Source organism: Myxocyprinus asiaticus, chromosome 5 (genome assembly GCF_019703515.2).
Source record: "Myxocyprinus asiaticus isolate MX2 ecotype Aquarium Trade chromosome 5, UBuf_Myxa_2, whole genome shotgun sequence".
NCBI classification, from domain to species: Eukaryota; Metazoa; Chordata; class Actinopteri; order Cypriniformes; family Catostomidae; genus Myxocyprinus; species Myxocyprinus asiaticus.
This window is the reverse complement of record NC_059348.1, coordinates 2,232,073-2,259,585: the sequence shown is the minus strand read 5'-3', so window position 1 is coordinate 2,259,585 and position 27,513 is coordinate 2,232,073. Positions and strand designations below refer to the sequence as shown.

General features: G+C 38.2%; 1 protein-coding gene across 2 annotated transcripts in view; it reads left to right on the top strand.

Annotated features, from left to right (window-relative positions):
• Positions 1-23,829, top strand: part of LOC127440753 (phosphatase and actin regulator 1-like) — a 55,703-nt gene extending 31,874 nt beyond the window's left edge. For both annotated transcript variants that reach the window (XM_051697587.1, XM_051697586.1), the window contains exons 6-13: positions 1,056-1,296; positions 8,590-8,756; positions 9,194-9,350; positions 9,646-9,701; positions 13,923-13,984; positions 14,108-14,248; positions 16,629-16,705; positions 18,939-23,829. In XM_051697587.1, coding sequence (XP_051553547.1) covers positions 1,056-1,296; positions 8,590-8,756; positions 9,194-9,350; positions 9,646-9,701; positions 13,923-13,984; positions 14,108-14,248; positions 16,629-16,705; positions 18,939-18,954 — 917 coding nt within the window. In that variant the 3' untranslated portion in view covers positions 18,955-23,829. The remainder of the gene's footprint in view (positions 1-1,055; positions 1,297-8,589; positions 8,757-9,193; positions 9,351-9,645; positions 9,702-13,922; positions 13,985-14,107; positions 14,249-16,628; positions 16,706-18,938) is intronic.
• Positions 23,830-27,513: the final 3,684 nt, after the last annotated feature.

The following is a 27,513-nucleotide window of genomic DNA, read 5'->3' as shown; positions in this document are numbered from 1 at the left end:
TCAAAAGGCTAAAATATATTACAATATAATTGCATTTTCTCTGTTGCTGAGCCCCAATATTAAGTGTTATTATCATGTGAAGTTTACTGAAATAGTATTTGCATAGGGTGCATTTGTGAAATGTGTTGTTCATATCAATTAACAAGCATATACAAAATAAACGAATAAGCCTTGTATTTTTAATAGATCATCTTGGATATTTTGGGAATATTACTGTAGAGCCGAGGAGGGCAGGGCCGGGCTGGAATGACGCACACCCGGTCCCCAATCAGTCTAATGGGGCACGCGAGGGATAAAGGCGGCCGGGGACGACAGTTCGAGAGAGAGAAAATTACAGGCAGCTGCCCTGTGTGTGTTTTTGGTTAAGTTGTTCATTAAATTATTATTTAAGTTGTCAAGCTGGTTCTCGCCACCTCCTTTCCCTCTAACCCCCCTTACACTCCTCCGCCCCTGGCAGCGGCCCTACCACTCCAGGCAGTCGGGGAGTCGCTTCCCTCCTCCCCCCGCGGACGGCGGTCTTCTCTCGACCCCTCCGCGTTTCCGGGGGACGGCAGGGCACTCCTCCATCATCGGCAGTGGCTGCCTTGCTCCAGGCGGTCGGGGAGTCCGGTCCCCACTTGCCTCGTGGACGGCGGCCATTCCCCGTGTCCGGGTGGTCGGGCTACTCCGTCCCCCGTCAGATGGCAGCGGCGCTCCCCTGGGTGGACGGCAGCGTCGAGGACTCTGCGACGAGAATCCCTCCTCCCTCCCGGGTTTCGGCACCAGTGTAAGGGGGTTCGGTGGAAAGGAGGCGGCGAGAACCGGCTTGAGAACTTAAATAATAATTTAATGAACAACTTAAACAAAAACACACAACCATAAACACACACAGTACAGCTGCCTGTAATTCTCTCTCTCTCTTGAACTGTCGTGCCCGGCCGCCTTTATCCCTCGTGCGCCCCATCAGGCTGATTGGGGACCGGGCGTGCATCATTCCAGCCCGGCCTCGCCCTCCTCGGCTCTACAATTACTTTAGGTTTGTTCATGTGTATACGTTTTCTCTTTTGTGTCTTCAGACTCTTGTCAGTTGAAGTTGTCATGTACACAGGGAAAGCTTTCTCCTCCTCTACCTCCAAAAAAAGTCATGATCTATGTACCGCCCTCCTCTTCCTCGCCGCTGTCATTCATGCAGAAAGCCCCACCCTTCCTGCAGTATGGTCAGCCGCTGCAGCTGCAGTATGGCAGTGTTCACACATCCAGCAGCATCATCGACGAGCTCCAGAAGGCGCTGGCGCTCACCTTGCACAGACTGGAGAGGTACGTCCTCAAAGAACACGTTTATTTCTGCCGATGTGTGTAAATGATTCAAATTTGGTCTTCTTGATCTTATGAGACAAGAGTTCATTGTACAATGAAAATATATTGTAACTTTCAGAACTCAAAACTTCCTCCCTAGTCCAAAAAGAGCATTTATTGTCCCTAAAGTGCAAAAACACATGACTGTCCACATTGAGCTTGTTTAAATGGACACCAGAAAGCCTGAAACTATTTTCCGCAAGATGCAAGACAATGATAACATGCATGTACAGTATGTTTAATTTTAAGATTGCTTTGCTCAACCGTTTTTCTCTGTTATTGAGGAACCAGACCACACATTGTTCAGTTTCAGGAGCGTAGTCAGTTCATTGGCTGATTGGTAATGTAGTAAAAAAGTAATCACATAATCCATAGAAAAGTAACTTGTTATCTGATTATGCACATTTTAAAAGGGAATGGAAGGAATTAGTGTACTCTATTTGCAAGTGCTAATGTTTTTGTAACATGTCACTAGCCAACACTGATGGTTTTTAGAACTATTTAGGCCTACTAAATGAAAAAGTATTTTTGTTTAATATTTTGTTAGGATCAGTTATTGGGTGTGGGGAGAAAAAAATATTTAATGGAATTGTTAAGAGATATATGGACCAGAATTGTTCAGTTCTTTATGATTCCCTAGACATAACTCTCCATAAAGCACTGTTTACAAGGAGCAGACTCCACCCACATGTAGAAAGTTGTCCCACCTCAAAATCAATGAATTTACAGCTCAAATAACAGAGATTTAAAATGAAATACTAAGTAAGGAATTCAAATAACCTGTAATGTTCCTTTAACATCTTCGTAGAACTCCTACAGAGTCCAGGATGTTCTCTGTTACACCAGTGCTGTCACTGATCCAGTTTACACACCAGCACACACTTCATAACCCACTTTAACAGCACTGCTGCATTCTGTAATTACCCGATGGGTATCAGACTGGCATTGTATCATATAGCCAGCAGTCTGCCAATCTCTATTTAATGCATATCCCACCAGTGGATGCGTGTTAGATTTGTGATTTCGTTATCGAAAACAAAATGTAAGAATATCTTGGCCACTCTTTTCCATGTAATGAAAATGAACCAGGACTGGCTTCAAATAATAATAAAAAAAAATAATAGAGGTCGACCAATAGTGGATTTACCCGGTACAGATAACTGAGGTGGTGGAAAAGGCCGATAATCGATTTATCATCCAATTGTTTTTTTTTAAATTGATTTATAGAATGATAAAAAATGTTCTTAGTCTTTCCTTATTATGAAGGGCACAGACATTGAGGCCATAAGAGTCGCAAATCCCAAAAGCAGTGTGTGCAACCAAAATCCCTTTAATAATCAGAAAAATTTAGATGTGGTGCATAAAGCAGGACTTTTAACTATAAAAAAGTTTGAAGTACATTGGGGACTTTTATTTTGAAATAAGAGACTTGGCTCTGTTACAAATAGAGGTAGACTGATATATCGGTTTTACAGATTAATCCGTGCCAATAGTTGCCTTTTGGAACTATCGATTATTGGAAAAATCTATGGCGATAGTTTAGTTTTTTCATTTCGTCATTTCAAAATAAGAGTTCCCGGTTTGTATCAGGCTTGTTTATACTTAAAAGTCCAACATTATGCACCAAATCTTAATTTTTCTGGTTATTATTGGGATTTTGATTGCACAATACTACATAACTTCATCTGGGACTTTATACATTTTGGACTCTTTGTCTGTGCCCGTCATAGTAAGGTTCAAAGTTACGTTCTATAAATAGATTAAAAAAACTATCAGCCAATTAAATGGTTATCGGTCTTTCCCACCACCTTGGTTATGGGTATCGGCAAAATCCACTATCGGTTTACCTAGTTACAATGCTCTATATGCAAGTATTTATAGGTTTATTGATGAGGAATAGTTTTTTTTTTCCGATAACCGACAGTTCCAAAAAGCAGCTATCGGTACCAATTAATCAGTAAAAGCGATATATCGGTCTACCTCTAATAAAAACACCATAAAAGTGGTTCATCCAGCTTTTGCATTTGCATTTGCATTTGCTTTTATATTCCAAGTCTTTTGAAGTCATACGATGGTTTTGTGTGAAGATCAGACCCAAATTTAAGTCATTAATCTTCCCCTCCAGTGAGCTGTTAACTGCTGTGTCCGGATTATATATATATATATATATATATATATATATTGTTTGTAATTAAAAAATTTTTATTGATTCCTACATTTAAATAAAGAAAAGCAAAACATGTATACATGGAATCAACATTTAAAACCCACAACCACCCCTCCCAATCCCCAACCCAGACCTGACCACCAACAAACATCCCTGTGGTCACATATGACTATACATACAAAAAAGCAAACAAACACAAAACAAATATATATTAGCCACACACATTTATACCTCCACCTCTCTCTCCACCGCCCCCCTCAAAATATTTACCCTATTTCCCAACAAACCAATCCAAGTTACCCCATCTTCCAAAAGCCGCCACCCACCCTATCTCCGTGCACCACCAAAAGCCACCACCCTCCCCATCTCCGTGCACCACTCCCGAAATGGGGTGCCCCAGCCGACTTCCAACCCCTCAAAATAATCTGCCTGGTGATCATCACACTGGTCAGAACCCAATTCTGTTTGTGACTATTCCCCACATCGATGACCGCCCTATCGCCCAAAACACAGAGTCTGGGGCAAAATGAAACCCAGGTGCCCAACACGTTACACACAAAACTCTGAACCCTCAACCAAAACTCCTGGATCTCAACACACCACCAAAAAACATGGGCCGTGTCTCCATCCTCTGATTGGCATCACCAGCAGGTGTCTTTAAGACCAAGCCCATACAATCTAGAGGGGGTCCAATAAAATCTATGTAAAATCTTGAATTGCATAAGGCGCACCCTTGCATCTTTAGATGCAGACTTGATGTTTTTTAGAATCCTAGCCCACACTCCATCCTCCAATACCAAGTTGAAAAATTTCTCCCATAATCTCTTGGTAGAAGTTAAGCTCCATCTCCCAAAGTATGAATTAGCAGGGAGTAATACACTGATGCCTCCAAAAGCAGTAAACACCATTCCCAGATTATCTGCAGCTTTAGGGGGGTGAATGCTTCTCCCAAAAATAGTGCAGAGCAGGTGGCGTAGCTGTAAACATCTATAAAACTGAGATCTGGGAATCCCAAAATGTTGAACCAAATTTTCAAAAGATCTCAACACTCCACTCTCATATAGGTCACTGAGTGTAGTAACCCCCCCTCACAATCCAGTCTGACCAGCAGAAAGGGGACTTATTAATACATAATTTTGGATTCTGCCATATGCTCGAGGCAACAAATAAATGTATAAATTAAACACTCTGGACACTTTTGTCCATTCCGAGTGCAAATGCGAGATAACGGGGTGTAACTTAATTTCTCCGATTAGTTTGATAGGCTTTGCAATGGCAAAATAGGGGCAAGAACTTCCTGTTCAATACAAAACCAGGGAAGGGCTCTTTCAGGTGGAAGCGACCAATGAGCCAAATGTCTGAGACCGAATGCATAATAATAAAACTAAATCTTGGGTAGGCCTTGTCCACATTTGTCAATCGGCCTATGTAACTAATTGAAATGTAATCTGGGTATGTTTACCATTCCAAATGAAGGACTTCGCTATGCTATAAAATTGCTTGAAATAAGAGAGGTGGACATCTACAGGGAGCGATTGTAGCAGGTAGTTAAATTTTGGAATACAATTCATTTTAATAACATTAACCTTCACAATCATAGATAAATGTAATTAAGCCCACCTGCCCACATCACTCAAACCTGTTTATTAAAGTGTCCAAATTAACTCTAACTAAATCAGACAAATTTGCTGGGAATAAAATGCCCAAATACTTTAATGCCCTGTTTGGGCCACTGGAAGGTGCCCGGCTGAAAAGCCGTTACTGGGCAGTATGCTGTTAGAGCCAAAGCTTCGGACTTAGACCAATTGACTCTGTATCCCGAGAACTTAGAAAAGGAATGAATAATTCTGTGGAGGCAAGGCATAGATCTAATGCGGTCAGAGACGAATAACAAAATATCATCTGTGTAAAGCAAAAGCTTATGCGCCATACCTCCCCCAACCACCCCTGGAAAATCATCTTTCTTTCTTATCGCAGCTGTTAATGGTTCCAGGGCAAGACAGAATAATAATGGGGAAAGAGGGCAACCCTGCCGGGTGCCCCTATCCAGAGTAAATTAATCTGAAATTAATCCATTTGTTTGTACCGCCGCTACCAGATGTCTATAAAGTCACTTAATCCATCAAATAAAAATATTCCCAAACCCGTATGTTTCCAAAATCTTAAAAAGATAATCCATTCTACCATATCAAACGCCTTTTTGGCGTCAAGTTAGATGGCAGCGACCAGAGTCTGATCATTCGCCACTGACCACATGATATTGATGAAACGCCTAATGTTATCAGAAGAGCTGCGGCCCCGGATAAACCCCACCTGGTCTATATGTATAAGAGATGTTATAACTTTACTTAATCGATTAGCCAGAATTTTTGACAATATTTTAACATCTAGCTGGATCAGGGAAATTGGACGTTAACACTTACACTCGCTTGGATCTTTGTCCTTTTTAAGAATCAGACTGATCCAGGCTTGTGTCATGGTTGGTGGAAGCTTTCCATTCTTTAATGATTCCATATAAACTTTTAGCAAAGGTGGAGCCAGTTCCGTAGCATAAGATCTAAAAAATTCAGTGGCAAAGCCATCTGGCCACGGAGTCTTGCCTGTATGCAAAGCCTTAATTACCTCGCCAAGCTCCTCCAAGGTTATCTCAGAATCAAGATAATTTTTTTGCTCAGCTGTCAGTTTAGGAAGTTCTAATGGTTCCACGAAGTTTCTAATATCCTCATCAGTAGACGAAGATGTGGAGCTATATAGATCAAGATAGAATTCTTTGAAAGCATTATTAATATTAATGGCCTGAGGGAATGGTAGAAAAATACTCTTTCTGTTTTATATATCTAGCCAAAAGCTTCCCTGCTTTGTCCCCCGACTCAAAGTATGACTGTCTTGCCCTGAATAGACAAAACTCCACCTTCCGTGACAAAATAGTATTATATCTGTATTTCAATCGGGTCAATTCTCTGAGGCCATCAGACGACATTCGGCACTTCAGCTCTAACTCGGCACTTTTAATATTGCCTTCCAACTCCACGAGGTTTAGATTTTTTGATGAATGAGGTATACTGTATGATCCGACCCTTAAGAACCACCTTAAGTGCCTCCCAAGCCACGTCCACAGAGGATACTGATGGCCAGTTGGTCTCCATATAAACATTGATTTCAACCTTTAACATTTGTTGGAATTCAGAATTTTGCAAAAGGGATACATTAAAGTGTCAACTATATGAATTATTTTCCTCCATATGTGGCAACACCTCTAAACTCACCAGGGTGTGATCTGAGATGTTTCCAATTGAGCAATCAACAACAGATGAAATGAGGGACTTAGATATATATATATATATATAATAAAAAAAAAGAAAAATCAATTCTAGAATAAATTTTATGGACTGATGAAAAACATTTATAGTCCCTACCAGATGGGTTCAAAAGTCTCCAAATATCTGTAAGACCAAGATATTTACACAGTGTTGCTCTAGGGGGCTTACACACTTTTGCTTCACTATGATCAAGGACCGAGTCCATCAAAAGATTAAAGTGTCCTCCCAATATTATGTCATAAGGGGTGCCAATGGCTTGCAACATCCCTTCAAGATCTATAAAAAAAAATAGCCCTGATCATCAGCATTCGGGGCTTAAATATTAGCCAAAATCAGCCATTGCCCCTGAATTTCTGCTAAAACAATAAAGACTCTTCCTAATTTATCTTTGCTCTGTTTGAGACATTTGAATTGTAGATGTTTACTTATCAGTGCCTCCCCTGTTCTTACTTGAGCCAGCACTAAAGAAAACATATCTTCCTAAATTTTTCAGCTTCCTGCGGCGAAAGATGCGTTTCTTGAAGAAATACTATATCAAATTTCTTACATTTAAGAAAAGAAATAACCTTCCTTCCTTTTTATGAGGTGACCCAACCCATTCATATTCCACGTGGAGAGAGACAATCCGCTCATATTAACACTTTACATTTTGACATGTGAGAAAAAATAGATTGTGTGCTAAAAATAAAATTATAAAGACCAAATTCCAACATTGGTGCAACAATCAACCCCCAAACATCCCCCAGAAAATAAAAAAAACAGAAAGAAGAAAAACATGCGCATTAACCCCGCGCACGGCAGCGCCAACTGGCGTCCATCCCTCTAAACTCAAACAGTCCATGTACGCCTACGAGAGTGCCCGCAACAACTTTGCCAATGAATTGTTCAAGTCCGGTGCTTCTATACACATTTTGTGAGACAGAATTACACAACAGAAAATAATCTATAAAACAAATTCAAATTCAGCCAATAGGCAGAATAAGCACAATAAACGTGTAGATTCATCCACCTAACTGTCCCGAAGGTGTGTTCCTCCACAAAACAAGCTCCAGCCGCTAGCAGAACCAGCACAAAAAAGACGAACAAATGTTCAGTGAGCCGGCCCATTTGGCTGTTACATGAGTGGAAAAGATGCCCTAATCACTCTAATAATTTGCAAGAAATATTCCACAAAACACTCCATCAAAGAGGAGGCATAAGCACAAAGAACGTGCAGGTTCATCCACAAACTGTCTCAAAGGAGTGTTATTCCACAAAATAAACTCCAGCCGCTAGGCGGAACCAACACAAAAAGAAACACAAATGGCCTCAGCTTGAGCACATAAGTGTCTTTAAATGTCTCCAGAGCCCGAGGATTTTGAATTCTTTGACATATTGTCTTCATAGAACAGTTATGGAACAGGGTGTATTGAATCTCTCAGGTTTATCACACAAAAAGTTTTAAAACTAGCAAAATCAACAGAGCTCACCGTTCACACATCCAAACCTCGCATGGCGCCACGCAACTGCCCCGCTGAGTCCAGATCATTAAATTGCAAGTTATTTTTTGCAAAAGTAACGAAAGGGTCTGGAGAAATGTAACAGAGTAAAAGTAATAATTTTCTCTTCAAAATGTAGTAAAGTAAAAGTTAGTCAACTGAAATAATATAGAAATATTCAAAGAAATGTGCTTAAGTGCTACACACCACTGCTTGAGTATTCTGGTATAATTTTGTCTGAGATACATTTGACTACTGTAAACCTGATGTTTTTGTGAATGTTTTGCAGCTCTGTGGGGCAGTACAGTGTTCCTCTGCCATCAGTGGTGATTGACTGTGATGATGATAAAGAAAACATTCCCAATGAATCCGATTATGAGGATCTGCCCAGCATGTATAAAGAGGAGGATGAGGAGGAAGATGAAGATGTGGAGGAGTATGATTCTTTCTTCACAAGTGAGTCCTCATATGATGGCAACAGTGTCGCTGAACAGTAGAGCAGAGGTCAGTCAGGTCACCAGGCAGCTGTTTTCTAGTCATGCAAGTGCTGCTCACATATACTTGAATGAGGAAAGATTATGTTCAAATAATATAATTTAAATCAGCAATAAAATATTTCAAATTAGAAATAAAATAACACATACATTCATGTCCATTTAATTAGTAATTTGGCAAGTAGCTGCAGAATAAGCAGGATAACGTACAGGCAGCTGGGAATTATTACAAAACTCTGACAGGCTTATCGTGACTCTGCCGTGGAGCAGAGCAGATGACTGTACTGTTGGTGAAATGTTGATGTAGTTCTTTGGTTTGGAAAGTTGATTTGAAGCGCACCCCTCTTTTTTTTCAAGCTTTGTTGACAGATCTGTTTTGCTGTGTGTGTGTGTGTGTAGGCACGCTGGCATTGAAGATCTTGAGGAAAGACTCTCTTGCAGTGAAGCTGAGTAACAGACCGTCTGAGCGAGAGCTTCAAGACAAGAACATCTTACCAGTGCAAACGGATGAGGAGAGACTGCAGTCCAGACAGCAGATAGGAACCAAACTCACACGGTACACACACTTTGGCAATGAAAGTGCATTTTGGGATTTTATTCCGTGTATTTTCATTTTGGTGAAAAAATGAAAAAGTGATTTCTAGGTGTATATTTTAAGTATTTCCTAATAATGTCCGTAAAGTATAAAATGGTTATCAGGTGTAGGTCAATGAGAACCATTACAAACTTTTTAATTAAGTCTAATTGATTGTAATTTACAGGGAACGGAACCCAAACCTCAAACTGCTTAATGATCTAGATTCAGTCAGATTGACTGAAGTTTTGAACTTGTGTTTGTGTGTGTTAATCAGGAGATTGAGTCAGAGACCCACAGCGGAAGAACTGGAGCAGAGAAACATCCTTAAACGTGAGTAACATCTCGCACTGTGATCCTACACAACCGTTCTCATGTCGAATACTGCAGTCTACTGTATACAACAATAACGAGTATGACTGTGATCAAGGGTTGCACATTTTCAGAAGTGTCCTTGATCGACAACTGTTAACGAAAATGTATTACAGCATTTTAAAGTTTAGAAGCTGGACTGTATGTGTGCTGCTTCAACTTTGGGCACTTTTAACACAATTTGGATTTCTAGAAAGTAGTCATTTCAGAAAAAAAATCACACTCATTTTTTTTAATTAATTTTTTTTGGTCTAATAGCAATGTCCAACATTGTACTACATGTACATGCATCACAGGCGATTTATGTAATTTCTTTCATTTTTCCCACAACAGTGTCATTTCCAGGACATCTCAAATTCTGGATTTTGTTTTATAGAGTTCTGTGCTGGAAATGACGCTAATGAAAATTAAATTAACAGTTTTCAAATAAAATGACAAACTCTTTTCTCTTTAGACAGCATTTGATGTATCGTAAATACAAACAACAAAATAATATTTTCTATTTTTGTTTTGCGTAATTTGGCAAAATTACAGCTTGATTGGAAATGGTGCCCAATAAAAATATTCTGCTCACATTTGATATTTGCCTTGATTTTTCTTTGTTTTTTCTCATATTTCCACTCAAGCATGCTCTTCACTGACACTTTTGTCCACTTGGTTAGCAACCACATTAACTTTTTTTAAAACTTTATTAGTGGCCAAATATTTTGGTGTGTGGAAATGATGCCACAACCGTGGGACAGTCATAATTCTTTATAAATATGTCTGCAAGCTGCTATTACGGGGTCAAGCACACCAATGGCAAACATTTAGATTGAATATAGAATTGCAGTAATGATTTTAAGCACAGTGGTGAAAAAAAAAATTTGTTTTATTACTTAGTGTTATGCAAATGCTAATACATTTTGACCAATAGGTGATACTGTCACCAAATTGATATGGCATTATAAGTGCTTCACAATGCAATGTATGAAGTTTCATGTCAGAAAACCAAAGTGTTCAAGAGACACAACCTCAGATCCTCAGATCCATATATTTTTGTCACAAGTGTCTCTAGATGATACAAGCAAAATTTCGGGAAAATCGGACTTGCGTTCTAGGAGGAGTTCGAAAAAGTAGGTTTTCAATTCAATTAAAAATGGTGGACAGGTAGTATGGCTGACGATGGCAAATTTGGTATCAACATACTCGGCATGACCCAAGAAAGCTAACGACTAATGTCTCATGACAATAGGCCAAATTAATCAAAAGTTATAAGCATTTCTTTATATCTTTTGACCACTAGGTGGTGCTGTCCCCAAACATTTTGAGTACCTTCAGGACATGGCCCCGAAGACACATACCAAATTTGCATTTGTAACAGGTAGCAATTTAAGACAATTCAAAATGGCTGACATAGGAAAACTGGGTATCATTCAACTTGGTATGCGCTAATGAATCTAAAAATGTCTCATGATTTTAGGCCAAACTTTTCAGAAGTTAAAAGCAAAAATAGATATTTTTCATATCTTCTGACTACTTTTTAGAGAGAAGAGGCTTTCTCCTGCAACCCTTCCAAACAAACCATAATTGTTCAGCCTTTTTCTAATTGTACTGTCATGAACTTTAACATTTATCATGCTAACTGAGGCCTGTAGAGTCTGAGATGTAACTCTTGGGTTTTTTGCAATTTCTCTAAGCATTGCACGGTCTGACCTTGGGGTGAATTTGCTGGGACGTCCACTCCTGGGAAGACTGGCAACTGTCTTGAATGTTTTCCACTTGTGAATACTCTTTCTCACTGTAGAATGATGGACTTTACATTTTTTGGAAATGGCCTTATAACCCTTCCCAGATTGATGGGCAGCAACAATTGCTTCTCTAAGATCATTGCTAATGTCTTTCCTCCTTGGCATTGTGTTAACACACACCTGAATGCTCCAGACCAGCAAACTGCTAAAACTTCGGCTTTTATAGAGGTGGTCACACTTGCTGATGATCAATGAATCAAGGGCATTTGATTAGCAGCACCTGGCTACTACTTAGCCTCTTGATTCCCATGGAAGCAGTAAGGGTGTACTTAGTTTTTCACACATGGCTTCTCCATTTTGGCTTTATTTTTGTTAAATAAATCATGACATGTTGTAATATGTCATGTGTTGTTGTTCATGTGAGGTTGTATTTACCTAATTTTAAGACCTGCTAAGGACCAGATGATTTTTAGTATGCCCTGATACATAAAATCATAGAATTCAAGGAGGGTGTACTTTCTTTTTCATATGACTGTATACTCAGGTCATGCTTATGATGAAAAGTTTTGTGCCATTACACTAAAGCGTTGCGTAGTTATAGCCTCACGTCCATTTTGGCGTGCTTGCAGTCTAATTCGTTGAAGTTTAATTCACGAACAGTGTGTCTATCAAAAAGCTTTTAATACATTTTTGTCTGCAGTCTCCCTAGATGATACACAACAAATTTCAAGCGAATCAGACAAACGGTCTAGGAGGAGGTTGGAAAAGTTGTTTTTTTGTAAAATTCAAAATGGCGGACAGGAATTATGGCAGACCATGGCAAACTGGGTATAACCGTACTCGACATGACCCCAGAAATCTAAAGAGACCAGCCTCAATTTTAGGCCAAACTATTCAGGAGTTACAGTATAAGCAAAAATAGCCATTTTTCATTTCTCCTGACCACTAGGTGGCACTGTGCCGAAACGCTACAGGTACCGTCAGATCATGCTTGTGATGACATGTCAAGTTTCTTGTCAATACGTTAAAACAGTGCTCATGTCCATGTCTATTTTGGCATGTTCACAATCTAATTCTTTGAAGCTTTTGATCGAGAACGGTCAGGTCTATCTTAATAATTCTCATAACATTTTATCGTGAGTGTCCTTAGATGTTACATGATTCATTTTTGCTAATCAGACATATAGTTTAGGGGGAGTTTTTTTTCTGAAAATTTGAAATGGCAGAGAATCGAGTGGGCGGAGCTGAAAAACAATGCAATATGTCCCCATGTGGCATGACCCAAGGAATCAGAGGAAAAATAATTTGGTTTCTAGGATTTGTGGTTCAAAAGTTATAGGCCGAAACGTAAGTAAAGCTTTGAACTGTTGGTGGCGCTAGAGAGTTTGAGTGAGAGACACCAAATTTCAGTCAGTTTGAGAGTGTCCTCTATCAGTGTGCAAAATTTCATAACTTTCCTATGTACAGTTCTAAGGGCTGCCATAGACATCAACAGCAGAAGAATAAGAACACTAACAGATACAATCAGCACAATAATTATATAAATAATTTCACAGACTAAATAGTGAAATGGTTTGTTTATTTCACTCTTTTAGATAATTTGTACAAAAATAATTTGTATTTTTATAATAGATTTCCAAAAAATGTTTAATTATTTGAAGTTGTTTTAATAAAAAAATCAACCCGTGAAACATGAAGTTGAATAAACACCCATATATGTCGAAACATCATACAGTTCAGCTAGTCATGATGTGTTAGATGTTGTAGGAAACGTTTTAAATGAGTAGAATACAACAAGCACTTGCACACCAAAGTATAGCGAGTATTAGCCATATATTTGTAAGTGAAACCACAATTACATACAAGTTAAACAGAAGTTGCGTTTTTGTTACATTTTCACGAGTAACATCATGAAACATAAGCAGAATATGAATGCACCAGTTACTTAGAGCAGATGCTCCTTGTTAAAAAAAAAAAAAAGCCCACATGCAAGCGTGATACGATGTGTAGATCTTGAGATTATCTTCACAGAGTGACTTGACATGCTCTGTAGCTAAAGAGAAGTCGGCTGCTCTGGGGTCCTAAAGCTGGTTTAATTACTATTGTTTGTTTAATTTCTATTTTTGATCAATTCAATTATCAACAGCAAATAATAAACGATTGATGAATCATTAAATCGTGATCCAACACTGCTGTTCTCACGATAAATGGCATTTAATAGCACTTTAACACAGTTTTGGATATTTTAAATATCAAGCACATTTTTAGCAAATTTGTTGCATTTTTGGCCCAAGCCCTGGGTCATTTAGAACCCTGCTGTCTCATAGAATAAAATGAAGAGTGTAAAAACAAAGTGTGTTATTGAAATTTAGGTTTTTCCATGATTATTGGTACTGGGTCATCTCATCATCATGTGACCCTGTCTGAGCTCTGACCTGTTTCTGTCCTGCAGCTCGTAATGAGCAGGAGCAGTTGGAGGAAAAGAGAGAGATTAGGCGCAGACTCGCATGCAAGGTATGACGAACAAACATGAACAGATCATTCCAGTGTCTAGTGACCGTGTGATTTGAGTCTGTGCTGTAAAATGGGAAGGAAATTTTTGATTAGTGGTGACCTCACTGAAGTGTTTTGTTTCAGTTGAGTCAGAGACCCACAGTGGGGGAGCTACGTCAAGCCAAGATCCTGATCCAGTTCTGCGATTACGTGGAGGTGGCAGACGCTCAGGATTACGACAGACGCACAGACAAACCCTGGACACGACTCACTGCAGCTGACAAGGCGAGTGTGAATGGTGCCACTTCAATAATTTTGATCATCAAGATTATTTTGGCTACTGCCTGCTATTTTTCACAGCCAAATCTAAAAGCTCACCTTACACATACTGTGGACTAATGGCAAAATTCTCATTTTACAGAAAAAAGCTTGTAATTCTTAAATTATATTTTGCATATATTGACAATATTATAATGAGTATGCATTTGTTTAGTTTTTTTTTTCCTGTCTTTGAAAGCCTGTGATTCAGGCTGTTTGCTCTCTGTCCCTGCAAAAAGTTTATTTATTCCACTAGATGGCAGCAAATACTAGGAAACAATATACAGATCTAAAATCACAATAAACAGACCACCATGTGCTCCTCCCTAGACATTGTCTATTTTGCGATTCCCCACTCTTTCGTCAAAAATCTCGGCTTCTGAGTGGACTACAAGTAAAGGTTTTCAGATCTTGTTATTTTATTTAACATAAATGCAATTTAATTAATGCAAATTTGTGAAAATTCACAATCTAAGCTTTCAAATGATACCACATATTACAAGGGCTGGGTGATATATTTTGCTTGTGTTCTACATCTAGACAATCAGATCAGGTACATGTCACTGAAAATGCAAGCAGTTTGGCAAAGTTATACACACAACTAGCTAACTGAATCACAGTCATGAAATCAGATGGTTAGGAAGTATTAGCTCGCTAGTGGCTACATAAGCCCTGCTGTCATGGAAACCAGTAATGAGGCTAGGTAGCCGCTAGCTAGCAGCTAGCTATCCAGCTAATATGATTTTGTTTTATATCAGAGCCCTTCTATCAAGGGAGCCTACAAGATTAGCAAAGCGATGCATAACACTGAGGTTCCATTGACATTCTATAGGCGGTACACTGGCTAGGAGACCAGGGGTCAAAATGTTTTTTCTTTTTTTTTTTTTTTTTTTTTTACTGGATGCCTAAGGAAGAGATGCTTTAGTTTCCTGAATAAGCTTTCGACTGAACACAACAATTCTGACATCAACATCATTGCTGTATATTTATGTGTTATTTAGTTTAAAAAAAATGATGATCCATATCAGTGTCAAAGGCAAGAAAATATTTTTGTCGTTATCTTTTGATGTTTATTGGCAGTTGGTAATCCAATTTATGGTGCATTACCGCCACCTACTGAGCTGGAGTGTGGAGTGTGACAAGAAAGTCTTTCAGTAGAGTCAAACGTCCACTGAAGATGATGAAATGGGCTAAACGTAATTGAAAAGAGGTCACACATCTTATGTAGGATTAAATCCTAAACGGAGTATACTTCTTGAACTTCATATTAAATGTTAGCTTACCCTGAGTTCACTTTTAAACAAACAAGTTATTTTTAATCCATTCTTACTATTACCTTCCCCCTTAATGGTGTGAAATATATATTGTGATAAATATTGATATTGAACAATATGACAAAATATATTGTGATAATATTTTTGGCTATATTACCCAGCTCAAAAAATGACTGTTTATGTCTCCAGGGACTTGATCAAGTGATTAAGTGTAGACATATTACACACTATTGACCCTGCCCACAGAGAGTTTAAGGAATTAATCAATAAAGCGCTCAATATTGTGCTATATTGTGAGTATAATCAGGTGTTGTTAGACACGACATGCAATGGAATAACTATATTCACAATATAGCACTGCCTTGAGTGCCTTTTTGATTTATTAAAATATTAAGACTTAAAAAGGACACATTGTCATTAAAAACATGGCTTTATTTTTAAGGGGCCATGTCGTGAGGAATCATATTTTCCTTGAGCTTTTGAAATAAGAGTTACATTTTTATGAAAACATACTGCGTTCTTTAGAACTCAAGAGTTGCTCTCCAGTTTGTACCCAGTTCATGGAAAGTGCCGGATGTCAAATCAGATAAATCCACCCGTCTGGTTTCATCTCTGCTTCTCAAAATACAGTCTGAGCTCACTGAACCTTACTGGATGACTTCTGGGTTTATCTTTCATAAAAATTCAATAATTCGGTCATGACGGTTTAAGCTGACTGAGGGTCAGGACAGAATAGAATTGAATAGAAATCCTGCAGACATCATGGATCACGGGTGACAGCAGTGTGTTCAGAGACACGTACATGTACTGATGATTGCGACTCTGAACTTTCATTATGTAATGATGACACTGTTATATAAATGAAGGGATAACAGAGATGCTTAGCACTACTGGGATTGCACAAGAAGCCTAAAACCGTGGTTAAATAAAAAACAACAACAACAACATACTGCATCTTACCATATGTTTTGTGTGTGTATGCATATTATAAGGGGTTTCAGGCAGATGTAGTGATGCACGAACTGTGTTGAAAGCTTCACTGTTTTTTACTTGGTTATTTCTTGACGTTGCAGGCTGCCATCAGAAAAGAGCTGAATGATTTTAAGAGCCATGAGATGGAGGTACATGAGTCCAGCAGACATCTGACCAGGTGAACGACAACAATCTGAATAACATCACAGGTTTTATTTGGTTAAAAATGTAAAATCCTACATGAAATCACCAGTAGACTGACTTTGAAATCCTTTTTCAACCAATTCTATTTAACAATTTGAACTGTTACTTTTTTAAATTGTATCTGTTAGCATTATTATTTATTATTTAAAGGGGCCATGCACCAATTATTATTCTTTTTCAGGCTGGGAGTCAATGGCAGCCCATAAAACCATAGGTAGAAAAATTTTGGAATTTGTCACACTGATTGGGGGTGGTCTCAAAAGTCATCAGGCCAAATTTGGGGTCTCCCAGTCAAACTCTATAGCGCCACCATCAGTGCAAAATTTCACTTTTTTTTTTCGCTTCTTACTTTTGAACCCTTTGGCCTAGAACAATAGTTATTTTTTCTTCTGGTTCATCCTGTCTAATTTTCACCAGATTTTTCTCATGATCTTCAGGCCAAGCCACACAATACAATGTATTTTCGATTTTCGCAACCATTACTGAATAAAGTTGAAGTCACGTCAGGCCGTGTTTCAGCAAGACTTTGTCCTATCATAACAAAATTTGGAATGCATCATTGCATCCATGAATTGAGAATACTTGACAAGATTGGTGACAGCGCCACGTAAAAGTGTCTTTTGGGATTTCTTGGGTTATGCGGAATCGGACGATATCAGCAGGTTGGGTGTTCGAACCCCGCCTCCACTTGTCTTGCAGTTTTTCATCTGTTGTACTGGAGCACTTTGCATTGTGCTTAGTGAATGCCAATGAGGCTTGGCCCCAATCATTGCTGCTTGCAGCGATCTTTTGTAAAAATGTACACGTTTTGCTTTAGTAATTATTATTTTTATTTTGTTTGTTATTTTTTTTTTTTCTCTCCCCTTTTCTCCCCAGTTTGGAGTGCCCAATTCCTAATGCGCTCTAAATCCTTGTGGTGGCGTAGTGACTCGCCTCAGTCTGGGTGGCGGAGGACGAATCTCAGTTGCCTCTGTTTCTGAGACCGTCAATCCGCGCATCTTATCACGTGGCTTGTTGAGCGCATTACCGTGGAGACCTAGCGTGTGTGGAGGCTTCACGCTATTCTCCGCGGAATCCACGCACAACTCGCCACGCGCCCCACCGAGAGCGAACCACATTATAGCGACCACGAGGAGGTTACCCCATGTGACTCTACCCTCCCTAGCAACCAGGCCATTTTGGTAGCTTAGGAGACCTGGCTGGAGTCCCTCAGCACGCCCTGGATTCGAACTCGCGACTCCAGGGGTGGTAGTCAGCATCTTTACTCACTGTGCTTCCCAGGCCCCTCCTGCTTTCCTTTTTAAAGATGTTTAGAATGTCAGGGCATTTCGTTTTAAACTAGTTTAATCAAAGAGACATTTTGGGGGTTCTCACAGGAGTTCGTAACAGAGAGCTCTGTTCATTGGACTCTGCTGATTATTGTTCCAGTTAGCTTTATTTTGTTTGTCTTTTCATTCTCAAAATATGACCATTTAGTCACAGCTTGGAGCCCTGATTTCAGTGAATAACGAATTTGGGTCCTTTTCTCACTATGTGACTTCAGATATGACTTACAATTTTAGAAATGAACCAAGTGGTAGGGTTTCTTGTAGAGGTAGGCCTATACATCGGTTTTACCGATTAATTGGTGCCGATAGTTGCTTTTTGGAACTATCGTTATTGGAAAAAATCTATGGTGATAGTTGATGGACATCATTTTGTCATTTCAAAATAAGAGTCCCTGGTGTGTTCTGCGTTATGCACCAAATCGTAATTATTTTGGGGGGGGGGGGATTTTGGTTGAACAATAAACTGCCTCTGGGATTTGTTTCATTTAGGACTCTTTGTCTGTGCCCATCATAGTAAGGAAAGAATAAGATTTTTTTTTTAATTTTTTTTTTTACATTCTATAAATCAATTTTAAAAACTATTGGCAGATTAATCGGTTATCGGCTTTCCCACCACCTTAGTTATGGTATCAGCAAAATCCACTATCGGTCGAACTCTAGTTCCTTGTATGGTTCACAGCAAATTCATATCGAAATAAAATTTACATTGTAACCAAAATATTCCTTGCTGAATCAGTGGCAAAAGTCAAATCAAATAGAGGCTGAATCAGAATCAAATGGAATCAGAAAATCATTGCTTCGTCCTACTTCAGACGTCTCACAAGGTTATTAAGTGGAGGTTGTGTTTTCATGCCAGTGTCTCTATGATCTCTCTTGTAGGTTTCACAGACCATAGACCACCACTGTCTGGAGGACTGCTGCCTGATGGCCATTTCTCCCACATCAAACACAATGCTGGACAGTGAACAGCGCCTAACTTCACAAAGAACAAGACATCTTAAATGCCTTCTGCAAAACTCCTCGGGACACCACCATCACCATAAGATGAGCTTTCATATTAGCAATGTCCCACGCCACCTCCTGTGAACATCTGCAATGGCAGTCACCTTTATTAGCATCCATACAGTTACATTTAATACATTAATCTCCATAACGGCATTTTTGATTGACAGCTCGGCTTGTGCGGAAATTACATTTCCCCTCGCAACGACGCCGGCAGACATCAGAAAAAGACCTTAATCTGTATCTGATTCCCAAGTTGTGTGCGGGCGCCATTTTCAGCACTTAGAAGCACTTCTGCAACATGGCATACTTTTGCACAGACTGCATTTGCATACAATGTATTGCATTCGTGAAACGTGAGCAGAACTAATTTCTGGATAAATGGTTTGTGAAACCAAAGGTTGAAGACATTTATGCAACAGTTCTCACAAGAATTGTTTATGAACAGTTTACACAAATTGAAGCCACAAGTTACGTAAGATGGTTTTATGACTCGTTCGTGAAATACGAGCTGTACGAATGTGTGTAATTCTGTGTGTCGTGTAGCTATTAGTTTTATGAAGGATGTACACACAAATTGATGCACCAATTTACATAAGTGGTTTTATGAACAATTTACACTGAAATTGATGTAACAATTTGTGCAAGAATTTTCTTTTAAGAATTTACACAAATTGATGCACCAGTTTATGTAAGAAGTATTTATAAATGATTTACATAGAAATTGTCACAACGATTTACTCAAGAATGGATGTATGAAAGATTTATGCAGGAATTGTTGCAACAATTTTCGTAAGAATGGTTTTACGAACAATCTTTGCAGAACTTGTCGCAATGATTTATGCAAGAATTGTTTTACAGATGATTTACGTAGAAATTGTCGCAATGATTTACGCAAGAAAGGTTGTATGAAAGATTTATGCAGAAATCGTTGCAACAGTTTTCGTAAGAGGTTTTACAAACAATTTACACAGAACTTGTTGCAACGATATATAGAGAATGGTTTTACCAACAATTTACGCAGAAATCTTTACAACATTTTATGAAAGAATGGTTTTATGTACGATTTATGCAGAAAACCCGTGCATCAATTGCAAGAATGGTTTTACGAAGGGGTTATACAGAAATCGTTGCAATGGTTTAAGCAAGAACGGTTTTGCGAACGATTTACACAGAAATTGTTGAAACGTTTTATGCAAGAATGGTTATGCGAACGATTGACATATTGTTGCAGCGATTTAAACAAGAATGGTTTGACGAACAATGTACACAGAAATTGTTGCAATGATTTATGCAAGAATGTTTTTATGATCAATTTACGCTGAAATCTTTGCAACAGTGTACAAAAGAATGGTTGTACATACGATTTATGCAGAAAACGTTGCAACGATTTAGGCAAAAATCATTTTACGAATGATTTATGCAGGAAACATTGCAACAGTTTACACAACAATGGGTTTATTGACTATTTACGTAGATTTGTTGTAGCAATTTATAAAACAACAGTTTTACGAATGTTTTATGCAGATATGCGATGCTTGTGTTTCACGAATGAGGCCCACTGTTTCTCTTGGATTTTAATGTTCTTGTGCCCCATGCTGGTTCGTATGCATCGTAGCCATCAAAATAATTACAAGTAAAAAGGTTTAGTTCATCATCTCGACATCCTCGTCGTTCCGACTACATGGATCTCCATGGCAAACTGTGAATTCTAGAAAATCTGGAGTCATTTGTTGGTGCTTGATTCAAATGTACATGATGTTTATATGACATTATTTATAAGGATATTTTTAATGTGCATTATTCAAAGAATGGAAACAGAAGGGCTTGCTTAAGAAAAGCTCATGATGAAACATACAGAGGTGATTGATAAATCAGTTTATTATTTATCTAAAATTAATTTTATTTTAATGTCTGTACTTTTCTTGTTGATCTTTTTATGAAAAGTTCTTTGGATGAGCATCATTTGGTTTAATCACTTAAAATCCAGCACAACCAAAAACAAATTATAGAGCTGTCCATGTGTGCATATTATGTTTTTTATTTATTTTTATATAATTTTGAGCAGTTTCACATCAATTGTCTGCTTCTATATTTGTTCTTTTTTTTTGAGTGTTTTAAAAAAAAATTCTAATGTTATTCAGACTAAGCAATATTCATGCAGGCAAATGTCCCAAAAGTAATTAATTATAAATATTAGTTTTATAATTATTAATATTATTATTGTAAATGTTAGAGCATTTATTTATTATTTCGCCTGTCTGTGTCTTTTTTTACTTTTGTTGTTTTATATTATTTATTTTTAAGGGTAAACTGATAAACGCATTGTAATGTAGATTTTCACTATATTTATAGTACAAATACAAACTACAGATGGTATTGCAGGGTTTAAACACTGACAGCCATTTGTAAGTCATAGCAATGTTTCTGACGTTTAATGAACACTACAGCATGAGCTGTTTAATAATGACCAGGCAAATTAAGATCACATGTCTAATGATTCGATTGTGTTGTTTTGAAAGTGATTACAAACCATAGGCTTTGACAGTGTGACTGTTTATTAGTGCTGCAATGAGTATTTTATTACTAGGGACTGAATAATGTCAAAGTTGCTCTTGTAAATCATCAAAGACCTTTTTGCAACATCTCAGTGATTATCTGAATATTTGCACCGACCAAGAGCTGGTTGATTTTATCCAGGTCTGTAATGACTCATTGCAGTGAGTAAGGTACAGTATAGACATTCATCAGTTCTTCTTGATAACTCTTGATTGTTTTGCTGTACTTAGGATATAGATATTTCAGAACTTAAATCACGCACTCTTTTCTGCTTGGTTGTTTTTAGGTCTTTGTTGAAGTTATTTTTATGAACCACGTCATACACATGAAGGGGGTTGGTCTATAATGTATGTAGATGATAGACTGATTAACTATTTTCCTCTCCAAACTGTGTCTGTCCTGTCGGTTCTTTGTTAGGGACTTTAGGAATTTTAACTACGTTGATTAATAAAATGTTCGTCTTCATTTTTTCTGTCCCTACAATGGACCCAAAAGTATTTGGACACTGCGGTCATACTTTAAAATGCACATATTTCATTGCATTACATAACAAAACATAAAAATATATATTTTTATACACTTAATGAATTATTAATAATTATTATAATTTATATAATTTTAAATATGCTTGATTTGATGTATTGTTATTTAATGCAATGACAATGAGACATTTTTAAGTGTGATTTAAGTGTCCAAATACTTTTGATTCCACTGTATATGAATACTCTGCTGTGGTAATACTGCAGCTCCTCTTGAGTACTGTAAAGTATTTTAATGACAAGCAGTTTGCTACATTTGTCATGTAAGTAGACTCTGCATTGAGGTTATAATTTTTATTATACATTTTATTTTAAACCATGTTTAGAGTTGCCAAGGGGTAAAATTCACATTAATGTGTTAACAGAGACATCGTAAAATCAGTGAGCTTTTGGAAAGGTCAAAGTGTCAGCATGTGCACAAAATACTTGATATTGCCAATTAAGAGAATATAAAATTATAATATTTGTTCAACCATGTCCAGTATTTTTTATTATTATTAACCCTCCAGTCAACTCAGCTAAAAACGTATTCTGCATGCACTTTAATTTAACCTAATATGCACATTTTATCTTTCATTTGTAACGTTTGAAGTAAATTTGTTATGAAAGTTGAATTATTGATCTCAAAGTACTTGAAGCAAGACAGATTTCAACACAAAACAAAAACTCCATCTTTAAGAACACAACTTGACAATTATTACCAACTCTTAAAATGTGATTCCAGATCAGATAAAATGCAGTTGCCATTGACACCAAAAGGAATTTAAAGAATATCTTTCAGGATTTTAAAACTCTGTTGCTCCAGGAGCAGGATATTATTGCACTACAATACAAGTTTTGAAAAAGAAATGCACAAAATTCTTAAGGAATTTCAGTTTATCCAGCAGAATATCATTTAATTCCCATTAGCCCCTTTCACACATACAGCCTTTTCCAGAAAATCTAATGCATTTTTCAGGTTAGAAGTCATGTGTGAACACTACCTTTTTGAAAATACTGGTAAATTTTGCTCTGTCAGTTTCCTATAAATTTCTATATTGCTGGTATGTGTGAACAGCACATGTGGTACATTTACTAGTAAAGGCAATCCAACGATTTTCCTGTAATTTACCTGGTTGCATGTGTGAACGGGGCTATTGAATTTAATTCCCATTACGATGCTTTAGAACTGGTTCCAAATTATGATTCTGGGAATCCTATAGGAATATTTTTCACATGCCTTTAGGATTTTTTGACTAGAGATTGCTTCAGACAGCTTTATAAATTCAGCATTATGGCACCAAATGTTGTCTTGTTGGCACAAAATATAAATCCCCATGCATAGAGCTAATTGAATTTAGTCCTGTGGTTTTTGTAGGGATTGCATGGACTTTCCACAGGAGAGTGTCAAACTGACCTGACAGCATTATTTGTCACAGCTGTTAATGTGTTGGGCTGAAGGAACGTAATGGTTTCAGCAATAAATCTGATGTTATTTACACACCATGAGTGAGTGGAAACCTCTTTTACAGTAGTTAATTTTCATGTACAGTTTCAATATAGGATTATGTTCATGACTTTGGTTTGCTCAGTAACACTGGCAGTACATGCAGCTGAGAGGACAGAATTCTTTTAATTTAATTATAATTTTTTATTGATTCATACATATAACAAAGAAAAGCAAAACATATATACACAGAATCAACATTTAACCCCCACTATTACCCCTCCCTGTCCTCAATCCCCAACCTAACCCTGACCCTCAACAAACAACCCTGCATAAACCAAAAAAAAAAAAAAAAAAAATATATATATATATATATATATATATATATATATATATATATATATATATTTTTTTTTTTTTATCACACACACATTTAAAACTATGCGTCTCTCTCCACTGCCCCTCCACCAGTTATTTGGAGTTTTTGGGGGACTCACGAAGAGGAGCTGTGGAGAGAGAGGTGTAGATTTAGATGTGTATGATTATTATATTCTTTTTTTTTTTCCCCCTTCTTATTACTTTTTTCTTTTTTGTGTGTGTGTGTACATATGTGTGACCATGGGGATGTTCGTTGGGGGTTGGGTGGAGTTGGTGATCAGGGAGGGGTAATAGAGTGAGTTAAATGTTGATTCAATGTATATTTGTTTTGTTTTTCTTTGTCAACTATTTGAATCAATAAAAAATATTAACAGAAAAAAAAAAAAAAAAAAGAAACAGACTGATCCGGGCTTGCGTCATGGTTGGTGGAAGCTTTCCATTTAATGATTCCTTATAAACTTCTAGCAAAAGTGGAGCCAATTCTGTAGCATAAGATCCAAAAAACTCAGCGGCAAAGCCATCTGGCCCCAGAGCCTTGCCTGTATGCAAGGCCTTGATAACCTCACCAGACTCCTCCAAGTTTATCTCAGAATCAAGAGAATGTTTTTGCTCAGCCATCAATTTAGGAAGTTCTAATGGTTCCACAAAGTTTCTAATATCCTCATTAGTAGACGAAGATGTGGAACTATAGAGATCAAGATAGAATTCTTTAAAAGCATTATAGATGACATTCAGTTCAGCTCTGCCTCGGCACTTTTAATATTCCCTTCCAACTCCACGAGTTCTCATGCTTTGGGTTTTTTGATGAATGAGGCATACTGTATAATCCGTCCCCTAAGAACCACCTTCAATGCCTACCAAGCCACACCCACAGAGGATAATGAAGACCAGTTGGTCTCGATATAAACATTGATTTCAGCCTTTAACATTTGTTGGAATTCAGAATTTTGCAAAAGGGATACATTAAAACGCCAACTATATGATTTCCTTTTCTCCATATGTGGCAACACCTCTAAACTCACCTGTGTGTGATCTGAGACTAAAATGTTCCCAATTGAGCAATCAACAATGGATGAAATGAGAGACTTAGATATATATATATATAAAAATCTATTCTAGAATAGATCTTATGGACTGATAAAAAAAAAAATTATAGTCCCTACCAGATGGGTTCAAAAGTCTCCAAATATCTGTAAGACCAAGATTTTTACCCATCCTGTGAAGCGTCAATTTTTCTCTAGGGGGCTTGCACACTTTTGCTTCACTATGATCAAGGACTGAGTCCATCAAAAGATTAAAGTCTTCTCCCAATATTATATCATGAGGGGTGCCAGCGTCTTGCAACATCCCTTCAAGATCTATAAAAAAGCCCTGATCATCAATGTTATGTGTGTAAATATTAGCCAAAATAAGAATTTGCCCCTGAATTTCTGCTAAAACAATAATGACTCTTCCTAATTTATCTTTAATCTGTTTGAGACATTTGAATTGTAGATGCTAATTTATCAGTGTAATGACTCCCCTGCTCTTACTTGAGCCAGCACTAAAGAAAACATGTCCACCCCATTTCTTCCCAAATTTTTTAGCTTCCTGCGGGGAAAGATGCGTTTCTTGAAGAAACACTATATCATATTTCTTACGCTTAAGAAGAGAAATAACCTTCCTTCTTTTTATGGGGTGCCCCAACCCATTCACATTCCACATGGAGAGGGACAATCCGCTCATATTAACACTTGACATTTTGATATATGAGAAAAAATTGATTGTGTGTCAAAAACAAAATTATAAAGACCAAATTCCAACATTATTGCAACAATCACGAACCCCGAACTGCCCCCAGAACAAAAAAACAGAAAAAAGAAAAACGTGCGCATGATTGTATCATCATGATGGCTACCTCGGTGTGGAGCTCCTCAGTTCATTTGTGGTTTTTGTTTGTTGGTCCTGTGTTTAGTAATCTTTTTCCAGTCAGTTTTAACAGAGATGAACTGCTGAACATTCGACAGCATGTACCAGACAATCTTTTCCCGGTTTTCGAATATTCAGACGTTTTGCTAGACATTTTAGTTGGAGGCGCAGCTCTGCTGTTCAAGAGACGCAGGCGAGGGAGATGAACCGGTGCGCTGGTCAAACTCCGTCAGCACGGATTTCGAAAAGCGCTGCCGAGTATTCACTTAGCGAATCTCCACTCTCTTCCTAACAAAACGGACGAACTACATTTCCTCACCCGCACAAACAAGGACTTTTCAACCTCTGCTGCCTTGTGCTTCACAGAAACCTGGCTGAGTGAAGCTATTCCGGACAGCGCGTTACATCTGCCGGACTTCCAGCTGTTCAGAGCGGATCGCAACGCGGAGATAACGGGGAAAACGAGAGGCGGTGGAACATGCTTTTATATCAATGAAAGTTGGTGTACAGATGTAACAACGTTAAAAAGGATGTGCTGTCCTAATTTGGAAGCGCTCTTTATTAACTGTAAGCCTTTCTACTCGCCGTGGGAGTTTTCCTAATTTATTCTGGTGAGTGTGTATATCGCACCAAACTCGTGTTTGAACACAGCGCTGCAACAGCTGGCTGATCAAATCACAGACATGGAACAACAATACCCGGACTCAGTTATTATTACTCTTGGGGATTTTAACAAAGCAAATCTCACATGTGAACTGCCCAAATACAAACAGCACATCACATGTCCCACCAGAGACAGGAACATACTGGATCATTGTTACACAACAATAAAGGATGGATATCGCTCTGTCCTTAGAGCAGCTTTGGGACTCTGATCACTGTCTGGTTCATCTTCTTCCAACCTACAGGCAGAAATTAAAATCAACCAAGCCAATAGTAAGGACTGTAAAGAGATGGACCAATGAAGCAGAGCAGGAACTACAAGCCTGCTTTGATTGCATGGATTGGAGTGTTTTTGAGGCTGCAGCCACAGACCTGGATGAGCTCACAGATACTGTTACATCATATATCAGTTTCTATGAGGATATGTGCATTCCTACTAGGACTTATTTAAAGTTCAACAATGACAAACTGTGGTTTACAGCAGAGCTCAGGCAGCTTCGTCAGGCCAAAGAGGATGCTTACAGGGGTGGGGATAAAGTATTGTATAATCAGGCCAGGAACACACTGAACAGGGAAATCAGAGTGGCTAAAAGAAGATACTCTGAGAAGCTGAAAAACAAGTTTTCAGCTAACGACCCTGCATCAGTGTGGAGTGGCATGAAACAACTCACAAATTACAGGACTCCTACCCCCAACCCTGTAGGGAACCAACAACTGGCTGACGACCTGAATGTGTTCTACTGCAGATTTGAAATGCCCAATCTCACACCCCACACCCACTCTGACCTTCACTTCACACAAACACCAACACCTCCTGCAACCCCCCTCCTCCCCCCTCCTGCTACTCAACCTGCACTTAAGATCTGTGAAGATGATGTGAGCCGCGTCTTTCGGAAACAAAAGACGAGGAAGGCTTCAGGCCCAAATTGCGTCTCACCAGCGTGTCTTCGATCCTGTGCTAACCAGCTGGCACCCATCT